Source organism: Mustela nigripes, chromosome 7 (genome assembly GCF_022355385.1).
Source record: "Mustela nigripes isolate SB6536 chromosome 7, MUSNIG.SB6536, whole genome shotgun sequence".
Lineage (NCBI taxonomy): Eukaryota > Metazoa > Chordata > Mammalia > Carnivora > Mustelidae > Mustela > Mustela nigripes.
The window spans coordinates 29383866-29401321 of NC_081563.1; the positions used below are offsets into that span (position 1 = coordinate 29383866).

The following is a 17456-nucleotide window of genomic DNA, read 5'->3' on the forward strand; positions in this document are numbered from 1 at the left end:
GAGGGGTGTGGAGACAACAGTGCACTCTTCTCTTTTTCTAATACCAGTAGAGAAACATCAGTGTCAAAAATTTCTCATAGACCCAATGATTGTTTTCCTCCTCCTTCCACTGGCTCTTCCTTGCAAGTCAAGTGGATGGATGGGGGGGGCGGGGTTCACCCTCCCTCTGGTGATGGATTACCAGATTTGGCAAACCGAAGTACAAGACACTTAGTTAATCGAAATTAAGGTAAACCACAGATAATTCTTTAGTACAAGTATGTCCCATGCATTATTTAGGACATGCTTACACTAAAAATATACTTTATCTGAAATTCAAATTTAATTGATCTCCTGTATTTTATCTGGCCACCCTACTCTGGTCTAACTCTTCCTGTAACAATCAACTTAAAAAACAATTAAAAAACCATCCACTTTATGACTCTGTTTGTGCAAAGAATAATCTGAAATGCTGAGGTGGATATGTAAACAACATTAGAAAGCATACAGCTATAAAGTCTGTAAACTACTAGGAGAAATAAGACATACATGCAAAGGTAGAACACAGCAGATTATGCTACTTGTCTGAGTCGAAAGACCGAGAAACGATCACAGTACCATGGGAAAGTCACAAAGAGCTGTGGGAGGAAGCAATCAGCATTCCTGACAGTGGAGATTAGGAATGGTAGAATGAACATCTGACCGGCTTCTGAGATGAGCCCTGAAGTAGAATTTCAGTGAAGGCACAGAGGTAGAAAGATGCAGGGAATATTCCAGAAACATTAAAGTGGACAGGATGCCTGGCATATTAACTATGGGCATGGAAATGCACATGGCAGTGTTACTGGGGAGGCAGACTGGAGTCCATCAAAAAGGACTTAAATGCCAAAGATGGAGACTGAATTCTGTTCCATAGCATTCCGATTAGGGAGAAGTGAGAGTATCAAGGTACATCAAAGGGAGAAAGGGCTCATACCAAACATCTCAATGCACGTTCTCAACAGTTCATCTAAGGTCGCTGCTTTTCCAAGTCCACTTGACCCCATGGTTATTTAGCCGCTGTCAAAAAACTAGATACATTTTCAGCATCAAATAGACCATCTCCATAATCACGTGACTTGGTAAGGTTTGTGCCACTAATGGTGTCTGTTCTCAGTCATACTTCAAGACTCTAAAGAAAGAGGAAACGGAAGTTATCAGACTAGAGTTCAGACCTCATTAAGGCATCACTTTCCCACATAAAAAGATAAGGGCTTCCATGACTGTATCTTTCTAGAAGAAAAGTCTCCTAGTGAGAAAGTCCATCAACCACCATGATGGTCAAATGCCTGCTGAAGTGTTCCTTCGCATGGAGGGCGCCCCAGAACGACCAGAGTGTTCTGTGAGGTACCATTCCATTCTGCAGCTGACATTTTCTGGATACAGTATCTTACACTTTCTTCATATTCTTAAGTGATAAGAGAGCCATTCAAGAACATTATAAACGTTACTCGGCTTAATATTATTACAAGTATATAGGAGGTAAATTTTAAAGTGCAAATATATTGATATGCATCATCTGCTGTGATCATATAAACATTCAACAACTAATTTAAAAAATCTTATTTGCCTGATTTCTCTAATAGTAACACTAATAGTAGTAGTGAAAATATTAACAAAAACCAACTGAACACACATTCTCTACCAGGTGCCATACCAAATGCCTTATGTGTATTATCTAACTTGACCTTCATAATAATAACATTATGGCCAACACAATGATACTTCATAACAAAGTTAACTAACAAAAGTAATCATTATTCCCAGTTTACAGATGAGGTCATGGGATTTGCAGAGATTCAGCAACTGGTCTAAACCTACACAATTAGTAAGGCCTAGAATCAGGACTCCATTGTAAAATAAAGTTTTTACTTTCCTTTCTCTCCTTTCACTGCTCTCTCAAGTAAGGATATCATAAGCTGTCATAATTTTGTCCCCTAGTCAGAAAGAGGACATAGCTGAATGAGCGGTCACCTAGGTAGAAGAAAAGTGTGGGTATGACAGAGGTCCTATTTTACAGCACTGTCATGGGAAAAATGGGAATTAGAAACAACCTCTTAGAGTTCCTCATACTGAAAGTATTGCTGTTGGAAACATCACCATTTTATTTTACAGAGTCCCTGTGACAGGTCTATACAGGGCCTAGGGAAGAGAGAGGTTATCATGATGTAACAAAGTTATCAATGTTGGGTGGTTTAATAGGTAAATGTGGCCACTGGGCATTAATCTCACAAACTGTTTGAAGTCAATGTCTATTTTGCTTTCAAAATTTATTTATTCAACTAGTAATCATTGAGTACCTGACAAATACCAGGCACTGGGCTAAGCGCTGAGGCCGGCAAGATGAATAAATCATTGTCCCAATCCCGTCTTCAGTAGGCTCAAAGTCCACTTCAGAAAGCAAACACATGAACGTATAGGGAAAAAAACTAACGTCCACGCACATGGTTTTGTTAGTTCAATCAGACCACCAAACAGTGATATTTGAGTGGATCTGCACACTAGGCATACAACTCCAAGGACAATTTTTTACCATGTATGATTTCTGTGTAAAAACCATATTCTTGTGCTGAAGGTGCCATGCTCCAAGCATAAAAAGTCAGATTATTTCACATGTGCGGTAAAAATAACAGAAACACTGGATCAGGGCTCTCCCACTTCTGCTGCTCAAATGATTTGTGAAAGGGAAATACTAAAGATGTCTGGGACCACCTCTTTTTACATCTCTTCACCAGGTTACCTTATCGGTGAGACCTTTCCTGACCACCCCACTTAAAACTACAAGACCTCTCTCCCCACACTCACCTCCTACTTAGCATGCCCTACCTCACCTCCTGGATTTATTTTTCTTCATAACAGTTATCCCCATATGACACACTATATATTTTACTAGATTTGTTTTGAAATCTCTCTAGTGCTATAAACATAAACTCTATGAATGCAGGGATTTTTTTGTGTTTTGTGCTCTGGTGGACTCCCCAACACCAAAGATTTTGTCCCTCAGAGAGAAGATACTGAGAAAAGCAATTGATGAATTAATGAAGAAGTGGATGGATGGATGAAGAAATGAAGAAAATAAGGAAGTGTAAAAAGTTTGCCTTTTTAAGTATATATTTGTATGCACGCATGCTATAAATTTTTTAGTTTGTTTTAGTAAACAGCCTGGAACAGGAGTTCCTGCCAGCTTTCTAGACTTAATAGAATCTCTCTGTATTCATAATAAGAACTTGATATCTCTTCCAGGACATTTGGGAGCAACAATTCTCTTATTTCCCTAATATAAATTCTCCCAATCCCATTAAAAGTCCAGATTGGACAACTGACAGGTTTGATTCTCCTTCATGTCTGTATAGACACTTTTTATCTTGTTAACTCTTGTTACTGGATAGTAAATATATTACTTAGAACCAAGAGCTTAGATCAACTAAACTAGATTCTCAGGGCAAAACCAAAATTATTCAGCTGATCTACTTGAGGAAGTTATTACCTTTCCATAAGGCGTTGGACATAACCTCATACCAAAGACCTGTCACCATGTTTGGAGTTAGATTTGTGATCCGCAATAAAGCCAGCACCTGAGAGCCAGGTAGGCCAGACTACTCAGTTAAAATCTGTTTCTGCAGTCAGGAGATGTGTCTGTGCCTCTACTTAGCATTCTGTCACCTGTACATGTAGTTGAGGTCTCATTTCAGATGTGTGGCTATTATTGTGTCTACAACTGATTTTTTCAACAGTAAAGCTTCTTTATTATAAAAGCAATATATATTCTTCATTTAAAATAGGACAGAAAGGAAAAAGGAAGGAAAATTATGTTACCCATCATCTCATCATCATGATTGTTAATATCATAGCACCTTTCTTTTGTTTTTTCTAGGCATATTTATCTTGTCAAGCTTCTTACATCACCTATAATGGTTTACAGAAATACTTACCTACTGGCTTTACACTGAAAGATCTCCAGGTCTGAAAAAATTGTAAGGGCAGTTATCATCCTTGGAAAAGGTGCTGGGGATGCAGTCAGCAGAACCGGTTTATCCAACTTGAATTATAAGTACTTTGGAGAATCTGATAAAAGAACATAAAGAAATCCCCAGACAGAGTTAAATAATAGAAGCCCAAAAGAATCCATGTGGTGTTAAAGGACTTCCAAAACCCTTGAGTTATAGGTGGTATTGAGATTTTGTCTAAATTTCATCTACAAAGTCAATTTAAAAAGAAAAATATTCAAAATAGTTATTTGGTGACATGTTATTTATTTTTTTAAAAAGATTTTATTTATTTATTTGCCAGAAACAGAGGGAGAGAGAGCGAGCACAGGCAGACAAAGAGGCAGGCAGAGGCAGAGGGAGAAGCAGGCTCCCTGCCGAGCAAGGAGCCTGATGTGGGACTCGATCCCAGGACCCTGGGATCATGACCTGAGCCGAAGGCAGCTGCTTCACCAACTGAGCCACCCAGGCGTCCCATGTGACATGTTATTTTTAAAATCAAGTCGTTTTCCTTTAATTCAGCCTATTACAATTCTGCAAGTGTGGCAAAATTGAAATTTATACACATAGTGTAAGACACTATTTTGGTCCAAATATACTTCTATTATTGGAGTACTCCTTAAGAATTTCCAAACACTGACCTTGGAGTGTTAGTAAATCTCCAGAATAGTTTGTTGTGGTGATCATCAAACTCTAACTCTAAATCACTCCTGACTGTCTCAACGTGAATGTCAATATTATTTTAGTCCAGGTTGTTTAGTCTCCCGATGGTTTGGGACTTGCTTTAGTGTTGATAGGTACTCTCTGGCTGCAAGGAAAATTATTGCTCCCCAGCATCCACATTTTCTCGCAAGTTTGAAAAGGACACCATAAGCCAAATTTCCCCAGGGCTTGAATTACTTCTAAGAGAGAAGTTCTCACTTCCAAAGGGCAATAGATTTCTGTTGGGTGTGATTTCCAAAGGCTATGATGTATTCATGCAGCGAAAAGGCTTTCACTAACATGAACGCCTCTATCTTCAAATAAATCCTCGTGAGGTTGTCTAGGACAATAAGAACTATGCTCCCAAGTTTAGAAATAGTAAAAAGAGCCAACTCTATGCAGCTGTCCATTAAGCGACATAAATTAGCACCCCAGCCTCTTGACTCAGAATCTTGGATTGGATTTCAACATTAGATAAGCAAATGGGGAAAGTCTTACTTACCACCGACTACAAGGTCATTAATCCTGCTTTCTTTGCTAGATTGTTGAAGGAGTTATAGAGGTAATGTAAAATCTATCCACTGGATGTCTTCTAAAACACTGGGTGCTCAGGAAAGCTCTCTCTCTTTGCCCACTCTACCTCTTCCCTTCCAGTATTTAAGGGTTTCTAAGTTGAGGACTTAGGTGAAGTAGAAGACATATGTTTGAAGTGACAGGAAGAGAGATGTTAAGTTAGAGAAGGAAAAAGGAGAAAAAGTATTGTGACACTGGAGCTTTTAGGAGTAGGGCAGGTGGCCTCATCAGCAATGGAATCTCATTCTTGAAAGTTCTCAAGCCAAAGTAAAGTAATGACTATCAGAGATGTTGTAGGCTTAATTCCCAGATGGTGTCTAGGAAGCATGCCAGAATGACAGCAAAGGTTGCTCCTGGCTCCAGGACTGTAGGATTTATAAGGTGAAATATTATATCTAGTGAGTATTCAATAAACAGTTTTGAAATGATTTTGGCCCTATTAGAACTTCCAAAGGTAGTCTTGTCTATAGTTTTATCTCTATTGCAATAAAAAACTAACAAAAACCCATAAAGACTCTTTCCTCCTAATGGCAGATATTGTCTTTATGTATTAATAACCACAAACATGTCTTTGCTTTTTTTGACCCTCATATGATCAATTAATTGTAAACACCACTGCACTCAGACCGGCCATTTGACCCTCATATGGAGATAAGGGGGGGGGGTGTCTCTAAATGCCTAAGTCCTTAGTGAAAATGACTGCTTGATTACAAACCTTAAGCCTTAAGGATTAACATAGCATTTGTTGTTCTGGCCATGTTCAAGCTTAATCTCCCTTTCTCACCACAGACGTGAGATCTGAAATGTGCTGTGATTATATTCTCTGAAACTCCATGGGAGAATCAAGACCATTAAGTTCAGTAAGAGAAATGATAGCAAAACCCTGAAAAAAAATCAGGTTATTTGACAAATACTGAGGATCTATTAGAAACCAGATACTAAGCAAGATACCAGAGTAGCTGCTAAAAGAGATTGGGAGCAAACAGAGAGAAGGATAAATTGGTGAGCAAGAAAGACATAATTCTTTTTTTTTTAACATCTTCATTTTATTTTTTTCATGTTCCAAGATTCATTGTTTATCCACCACACCCACACCCAGTGCTCCATGCAATACGGGCCCTCCTTAATACCCTCCACCAGGCTCACCATCCCCTCTCCCCCCTCCCCCTCATAACCCTCAGTTTGTTTCCCAGAATCCAGTCTCTCATTTTTCATCTCCCCCTCTGATTTCCCTCAATTCATATTTCCTTTCCTTCTGCTAATGTCCCCCATGTTAGTCTTTATGCTCCACAAGTAAATGAAACCATATGAAAATTGACTTGCTCTGCTTAACTTATTTCACTCAGCATAATCTCCTCCAGTTCTGTCCATGTTGATGCAAAAGTTGGGTATTCATCCTTTCTGATGGCTGTGTAATATTCCACTGTATATATCGACCACATCTTCTTTATCCATTTGTCTGTTGAAGGGCATCTCAGCTCTTTCCACAGTTTGGCAATTGTGGACATTGCTGCTAGGAACATTGGGGTACATATGGCCCTTCTTTTCACTACATCTGTATCTTTGGTGTAAATGCCCAGTGGCACAATTGCAGGGTCAAGTGACCCTGCAAGAAAGACATAATTCTGATACTCTAGCAAAGAATTAAACAAGTTATTGCAATAAAGAATCCCAGGAAGTGGAGGAGCACTACTTTAGTCTAGGAGCCAAAGGAGTTTTAGCTAGGCAAAGAGTAGATAGGAAGATGGCAATAATGAAAAGCTGAAAGACATAGAGTGATTGAAGTACTGAATGTGGTGAGACATGAGACTCAGAAGTTCATAGGAGAAGCTCATGAACAGTACTGTAAGCTATATGAAGAAGTATGAACTCTATCTGAAAGACAATAGGAAACCGTGATTTCAAAGATGAGTAAGAGTGTGGCATGATCCTATCTAGACTTTTTAAAGATTCCTCCAGCTGCAGTATGGAAAAGAGATGAGTAGAGATGTACACAGATGATCGTGAAGCCCGTTAGTAGTTAGTTATGACCATCTAGGCAAGAGATGATTGTTATCTAAACCAGTATGTGGCAATAGAGATGAAGAAGACTGGTTGGTTACAGGATATAATTTGAAGATAGATCCAACAAGATTAGATGATTGAATGGCTTTGGGGACTGAGCAGAAAGGAGGAATCAGGGATAATGTCCAGGTTTCTAGCAAACCATTTGGTTGGGCTATGAAGCCATTCCCCTGAGACTGAAAAAACGAGAAAAAGGGAAAGGAGAAGGAAGTTCATTTTGGACAAATGATGAGTGCATTTTTAAAGGTGTTGAGTTAGAGATGTCTGAGATATCCAAAGGGAAATGTTGACTTAGCTTCTGGATACACTATTACAGATTTCTGAATTGACACCTGAGCATATTTAAGTGCTAACAATCAGTGGAAAGGAAAATTTAAGAACAGGAGAAAAAGAATTTAATCTATATAATAAGGTCCCCAAGAGGACAGAGGTGATGTACCCTTTTATAGGTGGAGGGATTTACCTTGGATAAGGTAGCAGGTCACCTTTTTAAATTTAACATGAGGAAAGAGGTGGGAAATGGGTAGAGGTATAGGTAGGTCTGTCCATTTGATAGTAGGGAGTTGAGGAAGTTTCTGTCTAATGACTCATTTACTCTAAAAAGAAGGAGACAAGGTCATCTGCTGGAAGGTCTGAGGTTTATCAAGAGGGGAAAAAAATATGCAGGAGATGTTATAAAGCACAGAAGAAACCAGAATTACTGGGCTATCTCCCATTATTTCCATTGAAAAGGCTGATGTTTCTCTTCTGGAGTTTGTTTTGAAAGAAATTTAGTGTTCCCTGTTCCCTGGGTGACATCACTCACTTATGCCATGTTTCTGAAATCATTTAACTTTTCTGGAACAACTTATACAGCAAGTTCCTTCTTTATGAAGCAGGCAATTCTGAGTTAATGCCATTATGGTCTAGTCACATGTGGTTTCCATAACTCAGAGCTAAAGCATGGCTGGCATTTGCTAGGTAGTTTCATCACAAGGACACGAGCCCCTTCCATTTCATCTAGCTTTGTTTCAAATGGTGAAGAAGAGGACAGACACTATTGGAGAAGTCATTTGTCTCCCACACTTTGTCTTGATCCAGGATACTGCATTCCAAAGCTACAGCCTCAGCCACCATCCCCCTGTCTTGCACTTTCCCTGCGGGGACTTCTGTCTCTCTCTGCCCCCCCCCCCCCCCCCCCCCCCCCCCCCTTTTCCCTTTCCCCCGGGGGGACTTCTTTCTCCCCCCCCCCCCCCCCCCCCAATCACCAATGCCCTAATTATCCATTACCTCTAAAAAAAGGTCATAAATAAAAAGATACATTACTGTTTCTTCTCAGTTCATTCTTCATACCTGGCATTCTTATTTCTGTATTGGTGGTTTTTTTTTTTTTTTTTTTTAGATTTTATTTATTTATTTGACACAGAGAGAGAGATCACAAATAGACAGAGCAACAGGCAGAGGAAGAGAGGGAAGCAGGCTCCCCGCTGAGCAGAAAGCCCTACACGGGGCTTGATCCTAAGACCCCGAGATCATGACAGGAGAAGGCAGAGGCCCAACTCACTGAGCCACCCAGGTACCCTGTATTGGTGGTGTTTTAACTTTGATTTTCCTTCTCACTTCTTTCCACATTGCCTCTTAGTTCTTTGAATTGCTCTTTCTACCTTATTTCCTCCATTCAGTAACTCTTGTCATGGCCTCATTGTCATTATTGTCAATGTTGATTCTATCACAGACCAACCAGGATAGTACATACTGAGGAAATGAGTTTATTTATTTGCTTATAGCAAAGTTATAACATTTTAAGTGGGCCATCACGATGACCCAGTATCCAGAGTCCAGTATCCCACATTTATACAGAGTGGAGCAAAATCCCCAAAGGTTATTTAACAATGACATACGGAGTAGCTGTGGAAAATATTTTCTCAACTCTAGAGTAATTTTTTTTTATTCTTGCCTTGGATAGGTTTACTTAATGTGATAATGAGTTTTTCCTGGGTTTTAAGCTTTCACTGTTGTTGTTTTTCTCCTACAAAGAGCTTTTCCTAAATCAGTAGGGCATTAATAATCAACATTCTTGTGGATTTTGTGTATGTGTGTGTGTGTGTGTATTTTAGAAAACAAAGTAATAATATCTTCTTCAAATACTACTTGTTCGTGGCATGTGATGTGATACACATAATGTTGGGGAAAACTAGCTATATGATGTTTAAATCTTATAACATCCCCAAAGCAAAATATTATTTTCCCCATTTCATAGATGAGGAGATTAAGGCCTATGGAGGTTAAGTTACTTGTCCCATCATGTGACTAGCTTAGTGACAAAGCCAGCTCTGACTTGGAAAATTTATATTTTTCTTACTACCAATAGAAATTTTAGCTGTTGTTAAGGCTTGCCTATTAGATCAATTTCTGAGCATTGTCTAGAACAAATGTGTACTATGCCTCTGCTTCGTTTCTAAGCATTCTATCACTGGCTCTATTGTCTGCAGATGAATAACCATTATTATTAGAGCAAGCTTGGCATTTCAGGGACTCACTGGTACCAAATACTGAACGGAAGTCAATAACTAGCTCAGAGCTCATTCCACAAGGCCCTGTTGTAGTTTGGGTTAACAATTAAGTAACAAGGTTAAGCTGCATTATATTTATTCTTTCTTGGTTAACTGAAATATACTATTGTCAACCCAACGGACATATCTACAGCTATCTGACATGAGTTGAATGACAAATGAGAATCTTAAAGAAACTCTAGGAATAAATATGAGATTCCAAAGTCCAACAAGGAGGTATTTTCCTAGCATTAGGCTGAAGCTAAACACAGAGGAGAACCGATATACACACATATTAGACATTTGCAATCTGATGGTTTCCAGAAAAACACATTCAACTCCATGGAAAGGTTATGACCTACTACAGCAACTCTAGTGTTCAAATTATAAATAAAATCTCAAAATAAGATTCAGAACTAGAAAATATTTAGCTTATAAGTTAAAATTTTAAGCCTTGGGAAAACAGTTTTTGTGAAGACCAGTGTTTTCTTCAGCATTATATTCATAAGAATCTCGTCTGTGGCACTAATGCTTGGGAAGGACCTGGTTCCAAATCCCCTGAAATGAAGTCACATCCCCTTATTCATTGACTCCAGACTGAGCTTGATTATGATGTTGGTGGAGGAGAAGGAGGAGAAGGTCATTGTTTTGAATGCTGTCTGTACCATCACTGTGCTGATGCTTTAATCCATTGAACTCTGGGAGGCCAGTATTCTCCCCAGAAATCTAGCAACAAATAAAGCACAGTTCTACCTTGTTACTTAGTTGTTATAAAAAATTTCAAGGAAGTCAGGTTCCAGGATGAGGTCTGAGCTGGTTATTGACTTCTATTCTGTACTTGGTACCAGCACTAACATGGTATTGTCTATGTGCCCACCAGGGGCAAGGAGACATTTTCAGTAACTGGCATGAGTAAATAAAACTCTTAGGGATCCACCCACTGGGGCCAAAGGACAACCTTGGGAGTTAGAGTCTACATAAAGGAGGTTCTAAGAGAATGAAGATACTATACAGAAAGCCTCTAAGAAAAAAAAGAATGTGAACAGAAGGCACAGCTTGCAGTATACTCTTTCTCTCTGACCTACCACCGTTCTGTGCTGGGAGTGGAAGCTGCTTATCTTTGAGAACACTAGGAAAGCATTTTATTTTATTTCTTCTTCTTCTTCTTCTTCTTCTTCTTCTTCTTCTTCTTCTTCTTTTCCCTAAAAGCAGGCTTCCCCGTAAGCAGGGAGCTCGATGTGGGACTTGATCCCAGGATCCTAGGATCATGATCTGGGCTGAAGGCAGATGGCAAATGACTGAACCACCCAGGCACCCCAGAAAAGCATTTTAAAACCTGAGTTCAAACTTGTTTCATGGGAATGCAGCAAGAAACACTAACATAATGAAAAACTGACTTCCATGCTCACAGAAAGGCATTTGTTTGGTTGAGAGAAAAAAAAGCCAATGATTATTAAATATCTACTAAGCATTAAGTGCTATGATATGGGCTGGAGATGTAAAGAGCTCATTTAGGATCCTACATCCCACTGCAGTTTACAGATCATAAACCAGTCATTATAAAACAATGAGCCCATTAAGTCCAGTGTCAGAGAAACAAGCCCTGGGTGTTATGGGAGTACAAAAATGGGATAAAATTTAACCAAAGAGAGCTGGGAAAGCTTCCTGAAAGAGGAGACATCTGAGAATATTAAGTTTTATGGGTCACAAAACTAGAATGGAAAATACAAGTTAAAGTCAGTGTTATCAGATAGCCAGTGCCCTCCTCAATATCCATCACCTGGCTACCCCATCCCTCCCTGCCCCTCCCCTCCCCTCCAGCAACCCTCAGTTTGTTTCCTATGATTAAGAGACTCTCGTGGTTTTTTCCCTCTCTGATTTCACCTTGTTTTATTTTTCCCTCCCTTCCCGTATGATCCTCTGTTTTGTTTCTTAATTCCGTGTATGTGAGATCATATGATAACTGTCTTTCTCTAACTGACTTATTTCACTTAGCATAATACCCTCTAGTTCCAGTCACGTCATTGCAAATGGCAAGACTTAGATTTCCTCCTTTTTAAGTGAAATGGTGCATGTTATCATTTAAATGAAAACTTTTTTATTTTATTTTATTTTTTATTTATTCATTAGACAGACAGAGATCACAAGCAGGCAGAGAAGCAGGCAGAGAGAGGAGGAAGCAGGCTCCCCGCTGAGCAGAGAGCCCGATGCGGGGCTCGATCCCAGGACCCTGGGATCACAACCTGAGCCGAAGGCAGAGGCCTAACCCACTGAGCCACCCAGGTGCCCCTAAATGAAAACTTTTGATCCTATTTAGAAACCAATTCATTCATGGTACTCTTTTGTGGGATGGTAAAGTCCCAGTTTTCAAATACTTCTGAATCAGGGATTTGGGGCTAGACCTTTTACTGAAAACAATTGAAAGTGAAGTGTAGGAACAAAAAATGTTTTTAAGATTATTTCCGTACTCTCAGTTAAATGTATAGAGCCTGAAGGCCATAATTAGAAGACTCCACTTAATGACTTTGTCATTCTCTCTGATTTCATGTCTTTTTCCTACAGCAAGTGTTTCTTCCTTTCTTCAAAAGGAAAACAAATCTCAAGAGGTGGTAATATCTCCTTCTTCTCATTTAAGGCATTAACTAATTCCACTTTACTCCTGAAAAGAAATCCCTGTACATAGCAACAAAAGAGAAAATATTAGTGACTAACAAGCGTCCGTAGTGTCTTAGGTCCCTATTTAACTACCTTAAGCCTTGTTTTCATCATCCCTAACACGAGAGAAACAATATTACTCTGTCTTCCTCATCAGAACAAAAAAAGCTCTTTTAGAAAAGGTTTTCAGAGCATAGAACCCAATGGGAAAAAAAAGGAAGTCCTAGAATTACAAAATGTTTCCAACTATATTTGTAAAGTGGTTATTTGGAATTTAGAGTATATTTTCCTACTAGAACAACATTATACATGGATTAATAGCACATTACATACAGAGGATAAGGAGTTTGGTGGGCATCTATCAAAATGCTAAAAAGAACTTTTGGAATTCTCGTGGAGTTTACAGGTTGATGGAACTAATTGGTTCATATGCCAAATTACTCTTCGGAAATTGTGTAACTGCTAGAAACATGAATCAGATGGGTTTATTAGAGGATCTAGAGACACACAGGAAGAGGGGGGGAAAGGGAGAACATGGATCCTTATCATAAAGTAAGTACTGAAGAGTTGGAGAAGGCAAAGGACTAGAAATAAGGGTTTTGTTGATCCCATTATAAAAAGGAAGAATTAATGAATTGGAGCTAAACTGCTAGCAGTTTGAGTAAAGATGGCCAAGTCTGGCCAAAACCAGAAACAAAGAATACCAGCTCCCCATTGGCCAACTCTCGTATCTCTCCCATCCTTGAGGGCAAGTAGAATTTGCTGGATTTATTTCATTCCCTCTTCTGATGACCCAAATCAAGCTCTGTCCAGTTCTCCCCTCACTTCCCACTCCCACACTTGACCAAAACTACTCTGGTGGAGTCCCCACATTTATGCTAAGGCTCAGCAGCCTTGTGTTACCTCTTTACCACACTCCCCCTGAAATTCTTCCCTTGGGTGATTTTCCTGACGTCTTCTCTTCCCTGGTTTTCCTCCCGTGCCTCTGGCCACACCTTCTCAGTCACACACAGACTCCCCTCCTTCTGCTGGGGGCCCACAGGTATCTATGCCTGGACTTTCCTTCTCACCTCAGACTCTCCATGGTTAACTCACCCACAACCATGGCTTCAACTACCACTTCCATGTCAGTAACTCCAAATCAGACTGAGGCCAGCTGCAAGGTGTACAGTAGAGGGCCAAGAGTGGGGGCTGCCACTTAGGAGTGGGTGCATTTAGGAAAGTTTTATTTAACTTGAGGATAGGTTTTCATATCTAACCATCTTACATTGCTAGTGGAGATATGAAATGATGCAGCCACTTTGGAAAACAACTTGGAAGTTCCTCAAAAACTTCAACATAGAGTTGCCTTATGATTCAGCAAATTCACTCCTAGGTAGATAGATCCATGAAAGAACTGAAAATATATGTCCACACAAAAGCTTGTACACAACTGTTCAAAAGTATTATTCATAATAGTCCAAAAGTTAAAACAACCCAAATTTCCATGAACTGATAAAGAGATGGACAAAATAAAGTATATCCCTACAATGGAATTTTATTCAGCCATAAAAAAGCATAAGGAACTGATACATCCCACAATATGGGTACACCTTGAAAAAATGATGCTAAGTGATAAAGGCCAGACAAAAAAAAAAAAAAAAGCCATATGTTATAGAGCTCTATTTAGATGAAAGCCCAGAATAGGCTATACTCATGACTTTGACTCTACTCATAGAGACAGAAAGTAAATTAGTGGCTTCCAGGAGCTGAGGGAAAGGAGGCATAGGAGTGACTACAATGAGTTGAGGGTTTCTTTTTGGGATGATGAAAACGTTCTGAAGTTTGATAGTAGCAGTTGTGCTACAAACTTGTGAACAGACTAAAAATCACTAAGCTATACACTTTTTTAAAAAAGATTTTTATTTATTTATTTGACAGAGAGAGAGAGATCACAAGTAAGCAGAGAGGCAGACAGTGGGGGTGGGGGGGAAGCAGGCTCCCTGCTGAGCAGAGAGCCCGATGTGGGGCTCGATTCCAGGACCCCAAGATCATGACCTGAGCCAAAGGCAGAGGCTTAACCCACTGAGCTACCCCAGTGCCCCTACGCTTTTTTTTTTTTTAAAGATTTTATTTATTTATTTAATTGTCAGAGAGAGAGAGAGAGAGAGTACACACAAACATGCAGAGGGCAGGCAGAAGTGGAGAGAGAAGCAGTCTCCCTGCTGAGCAAGGAGCCTGATGCGGGACTTGTTCCCAGGACCCCAGGATCATGACCTGAGACAACGGCAGCGGCTTAACTGACTGAGCCACCCAGGCGTCTCTAAGCTAAACACTTTAAAAGGGCAGATTCCAAAAGCCTGTGGATTCTATTTCCACTAAAATTTTTTGATTACTTAACAAAATAGGTCCTCTTCACCCTCCTAAACTTCTGTATCTGTTTCTCCTTCCTGGATGTGTGGCTCCGTCTACCTCCCAGTACTCCATGCCAGAAACTTGGGGCTCCTCCTAGACCTCCCAGGGCCTTCTTGCACTAATCCTCCATACCCAAGTCGGCTCTTCTACCTCCCAAATGCTTCTTAGACGGGTTCACCCCTCTTCCTCTCCAGTGCTTCTCCTGGGCTTTTGGAGATGGGGCCTTTGGGAGGTAATGAGTTCATGAAGGTAATTTATTGCTTAAACCACCCAGGGTATGGTATGTTTGTTACAGGAGCCTGGCCTGACCAGGACAACATGCTTTGGATATATTTTTTCCTTTTTTTTAGAATGTTTTCCTTTCCCTCTCTAAGTCTGTTTGGTAATCATATACTCTTTTTATTTAAATTTAGATGTTATTTATTTATTCGCCAGAGAGAGAACAAGACAGCAAAAGCAAGAGAGAGAAAGAGAGCACAAGCAGGGGGGAACAGGCAGAGGGAGAAGCAAACTTCCTGCTGAGCGGGGACCCTGATGTGGAACTTCAGGATCCCAAGACCCCAGGGCCCCAGGATCATGACCTGAGCCGAAGACAGCCGCTTAACTGACTGAGCCTGCAGGTGTCCCACATACTCACTTCTGAAATGCCCACTTGAATTCTTCTCCTCCCTTCCAGCTCCTCTGGGCAGATTTTTGGCACTCAACGTACTGACTTGAGTGAGTCTTTGTGTGACTTTTGTTACTGAATGGTTCTGTCCCCCCAGTAGTTTCTTAAGAACCAGACAGTGTCCTTTGTCTTTCTAGCTCTCGACCCAGAAGTGTGTCTGATACCTGCATATGCTTATCTTGCTCCGTCACCTTACTCTTCCCACATGATCTGCAGACTTCAAATTTGTTTCTTTTCCACTTTTCCCCTCTACTCTTATTTTTGTCTTGAATTTTTTTTAATTGAATGAATTTACTCCTCTTATATTAACTGCCCCTGATGGAATTTCAAGACATGCTTCCAGATTTTTATTACAGATTTATGTTACAGAGAATAAAATTACACTGAATACTTCTTCCAGTCATTTTATCATTTATTTAATAAACACTTATTTCTGTGCCAGACACTGTGATTAACACCATGGCAGAGGTACAAGCTTATATCAGGCACAGATTGTGATCTCAGAGGCCTTAGAATCTAAAGAAGGCGGGGGGGGGGGTTCAAAATAAACAGAAATGACGATACAGGGCATTATGAAAGAGTCACGAGAGAAGTAAAAACTTCTGACTCACAGAGTTGGGCTGTGGCCTTAAAGCATGAGTGGGGTTGCACTGAGTGGAGAAAAGGAGAAACCACATGTAAAGAAAATGACACTGAAAAAGGCAGAGAACGGTGGAGAAGCAGGAATGCTAACAGAATAGGGAGCTCTTAAAACTGGAATTAAAGAATCTATGTGTTCATTCTTTCATTCAACAAACTTTGAGGGGGGAGAGCAGGAGGACCATGTTGTAAGGAGCAGAACTAAAAGCCACTGTGAAGGTCTGTGTGATAGAATCCAATGTAGCCCTTCTCTGTGGCTTTGCACAAGCTTCACATGTTTTAGTCACTTGATGAGTTCTGAGTAGAGCTGGACGGTTGAATAAGAGTCTGGACTCAAGAGCCAGACCCCTGGGACCAAATTTGACTTTTGTGCTTTTTAGTATGTGGCCTTGGGCACTTTATGGATTCTTACTGTGTCTCTGTATCTTTAGTTATAAACTTGGATAGTAATAGGATCTATGTTGTAGGGTTGTTCCAAGAATTAAATGAGTTACTAGAGAGGTTAGGGGCTTATTAACTGGAACATAGTATGCCCTTGATAAGTGTTAGCTACTATTATTTTTTTCTAGGTAAATGATGACATTCTACTTAAGGAATAAATGATTCCTATTTATATCATTTCTCTCGAAGTTATAAGCCCCATAATTTTACCTACATATAGTCATTTTGCAAAAGAAAGAAAGAAATATGAGAGAGAGAGAGAGACAAAGAAACTGGGGGAAAGGCAGCACGGGCTAGGAATGTGAGGTATGAAATGAGAACTAGTTGAAATTCCATTTCTTCTAACTGACTTAGGCCCACATTTCCTTAAATTAAGAATCCAAAATCAGCTTCTTACTATGTAATATTCACTATTTGGGAGGACAAAGTAGCTGCCTCTAGACATACAATCCAAACTATTAATATTCACCTACTTATACATATGTATATATAATTAATGTACCTAAAGTACATATATATATTAAAGATTTTATTATTTATTTATTTATTTGCCAGAGAGACAGAGAGCAAGCACAAGCAGGGGGAGCAGCAGTCAGAGGGAGAAGAAGGCTCTCCACTGAGCAAGGAGCTCAATGTGGAACTCAATCTCAGGACCCTGGGATCATGACTGGAGTCGAAGGCAGACACTATATGACTGAGCCATCAAGGCATCCCTCAACTATTTGTATTTTTATCGATCAGTTATAATCTATTTTTTTAAAAGATTTTATTTATTTATTTGACAGA

At 39.8% G+C, this 17456-nt stretch overlaps 1 protein-coding gene across 6 annotated transcripts in view; it reads right to left on the reverse strand.

Moving 5' to 3' along the window:
- Positions 1 to 17456, reverse strand: part of RASGRP3 (RAS guanyl releasing protein 3) — a 108161-nt gene that overhangs the window by 39459 nt on the left and 51246 nt on the right. For all 6 annotated transcript variants that reach the window (XM_059405439.1, XM_059405440.1, XM_059405442.1 and 3 more), the window contains exons 2-3: positions 3951 to 4083; positions 956 to 1150 (exon numbers count right to left, since the gene is read on the reverse strand). Coding sequence is in view for 1 of the 6 variants with exons in the window: in XM_059405442.1 (XP_059261425.1) it covers positions 956 to 1025 (70 nt within the window). In the remaining 5 variants the exon portion in view is untranslated. The remainder of the gene's footprint in view (positions 1 to 955; positions 1151 to 3950; positions 4084 to 17456) is intronic.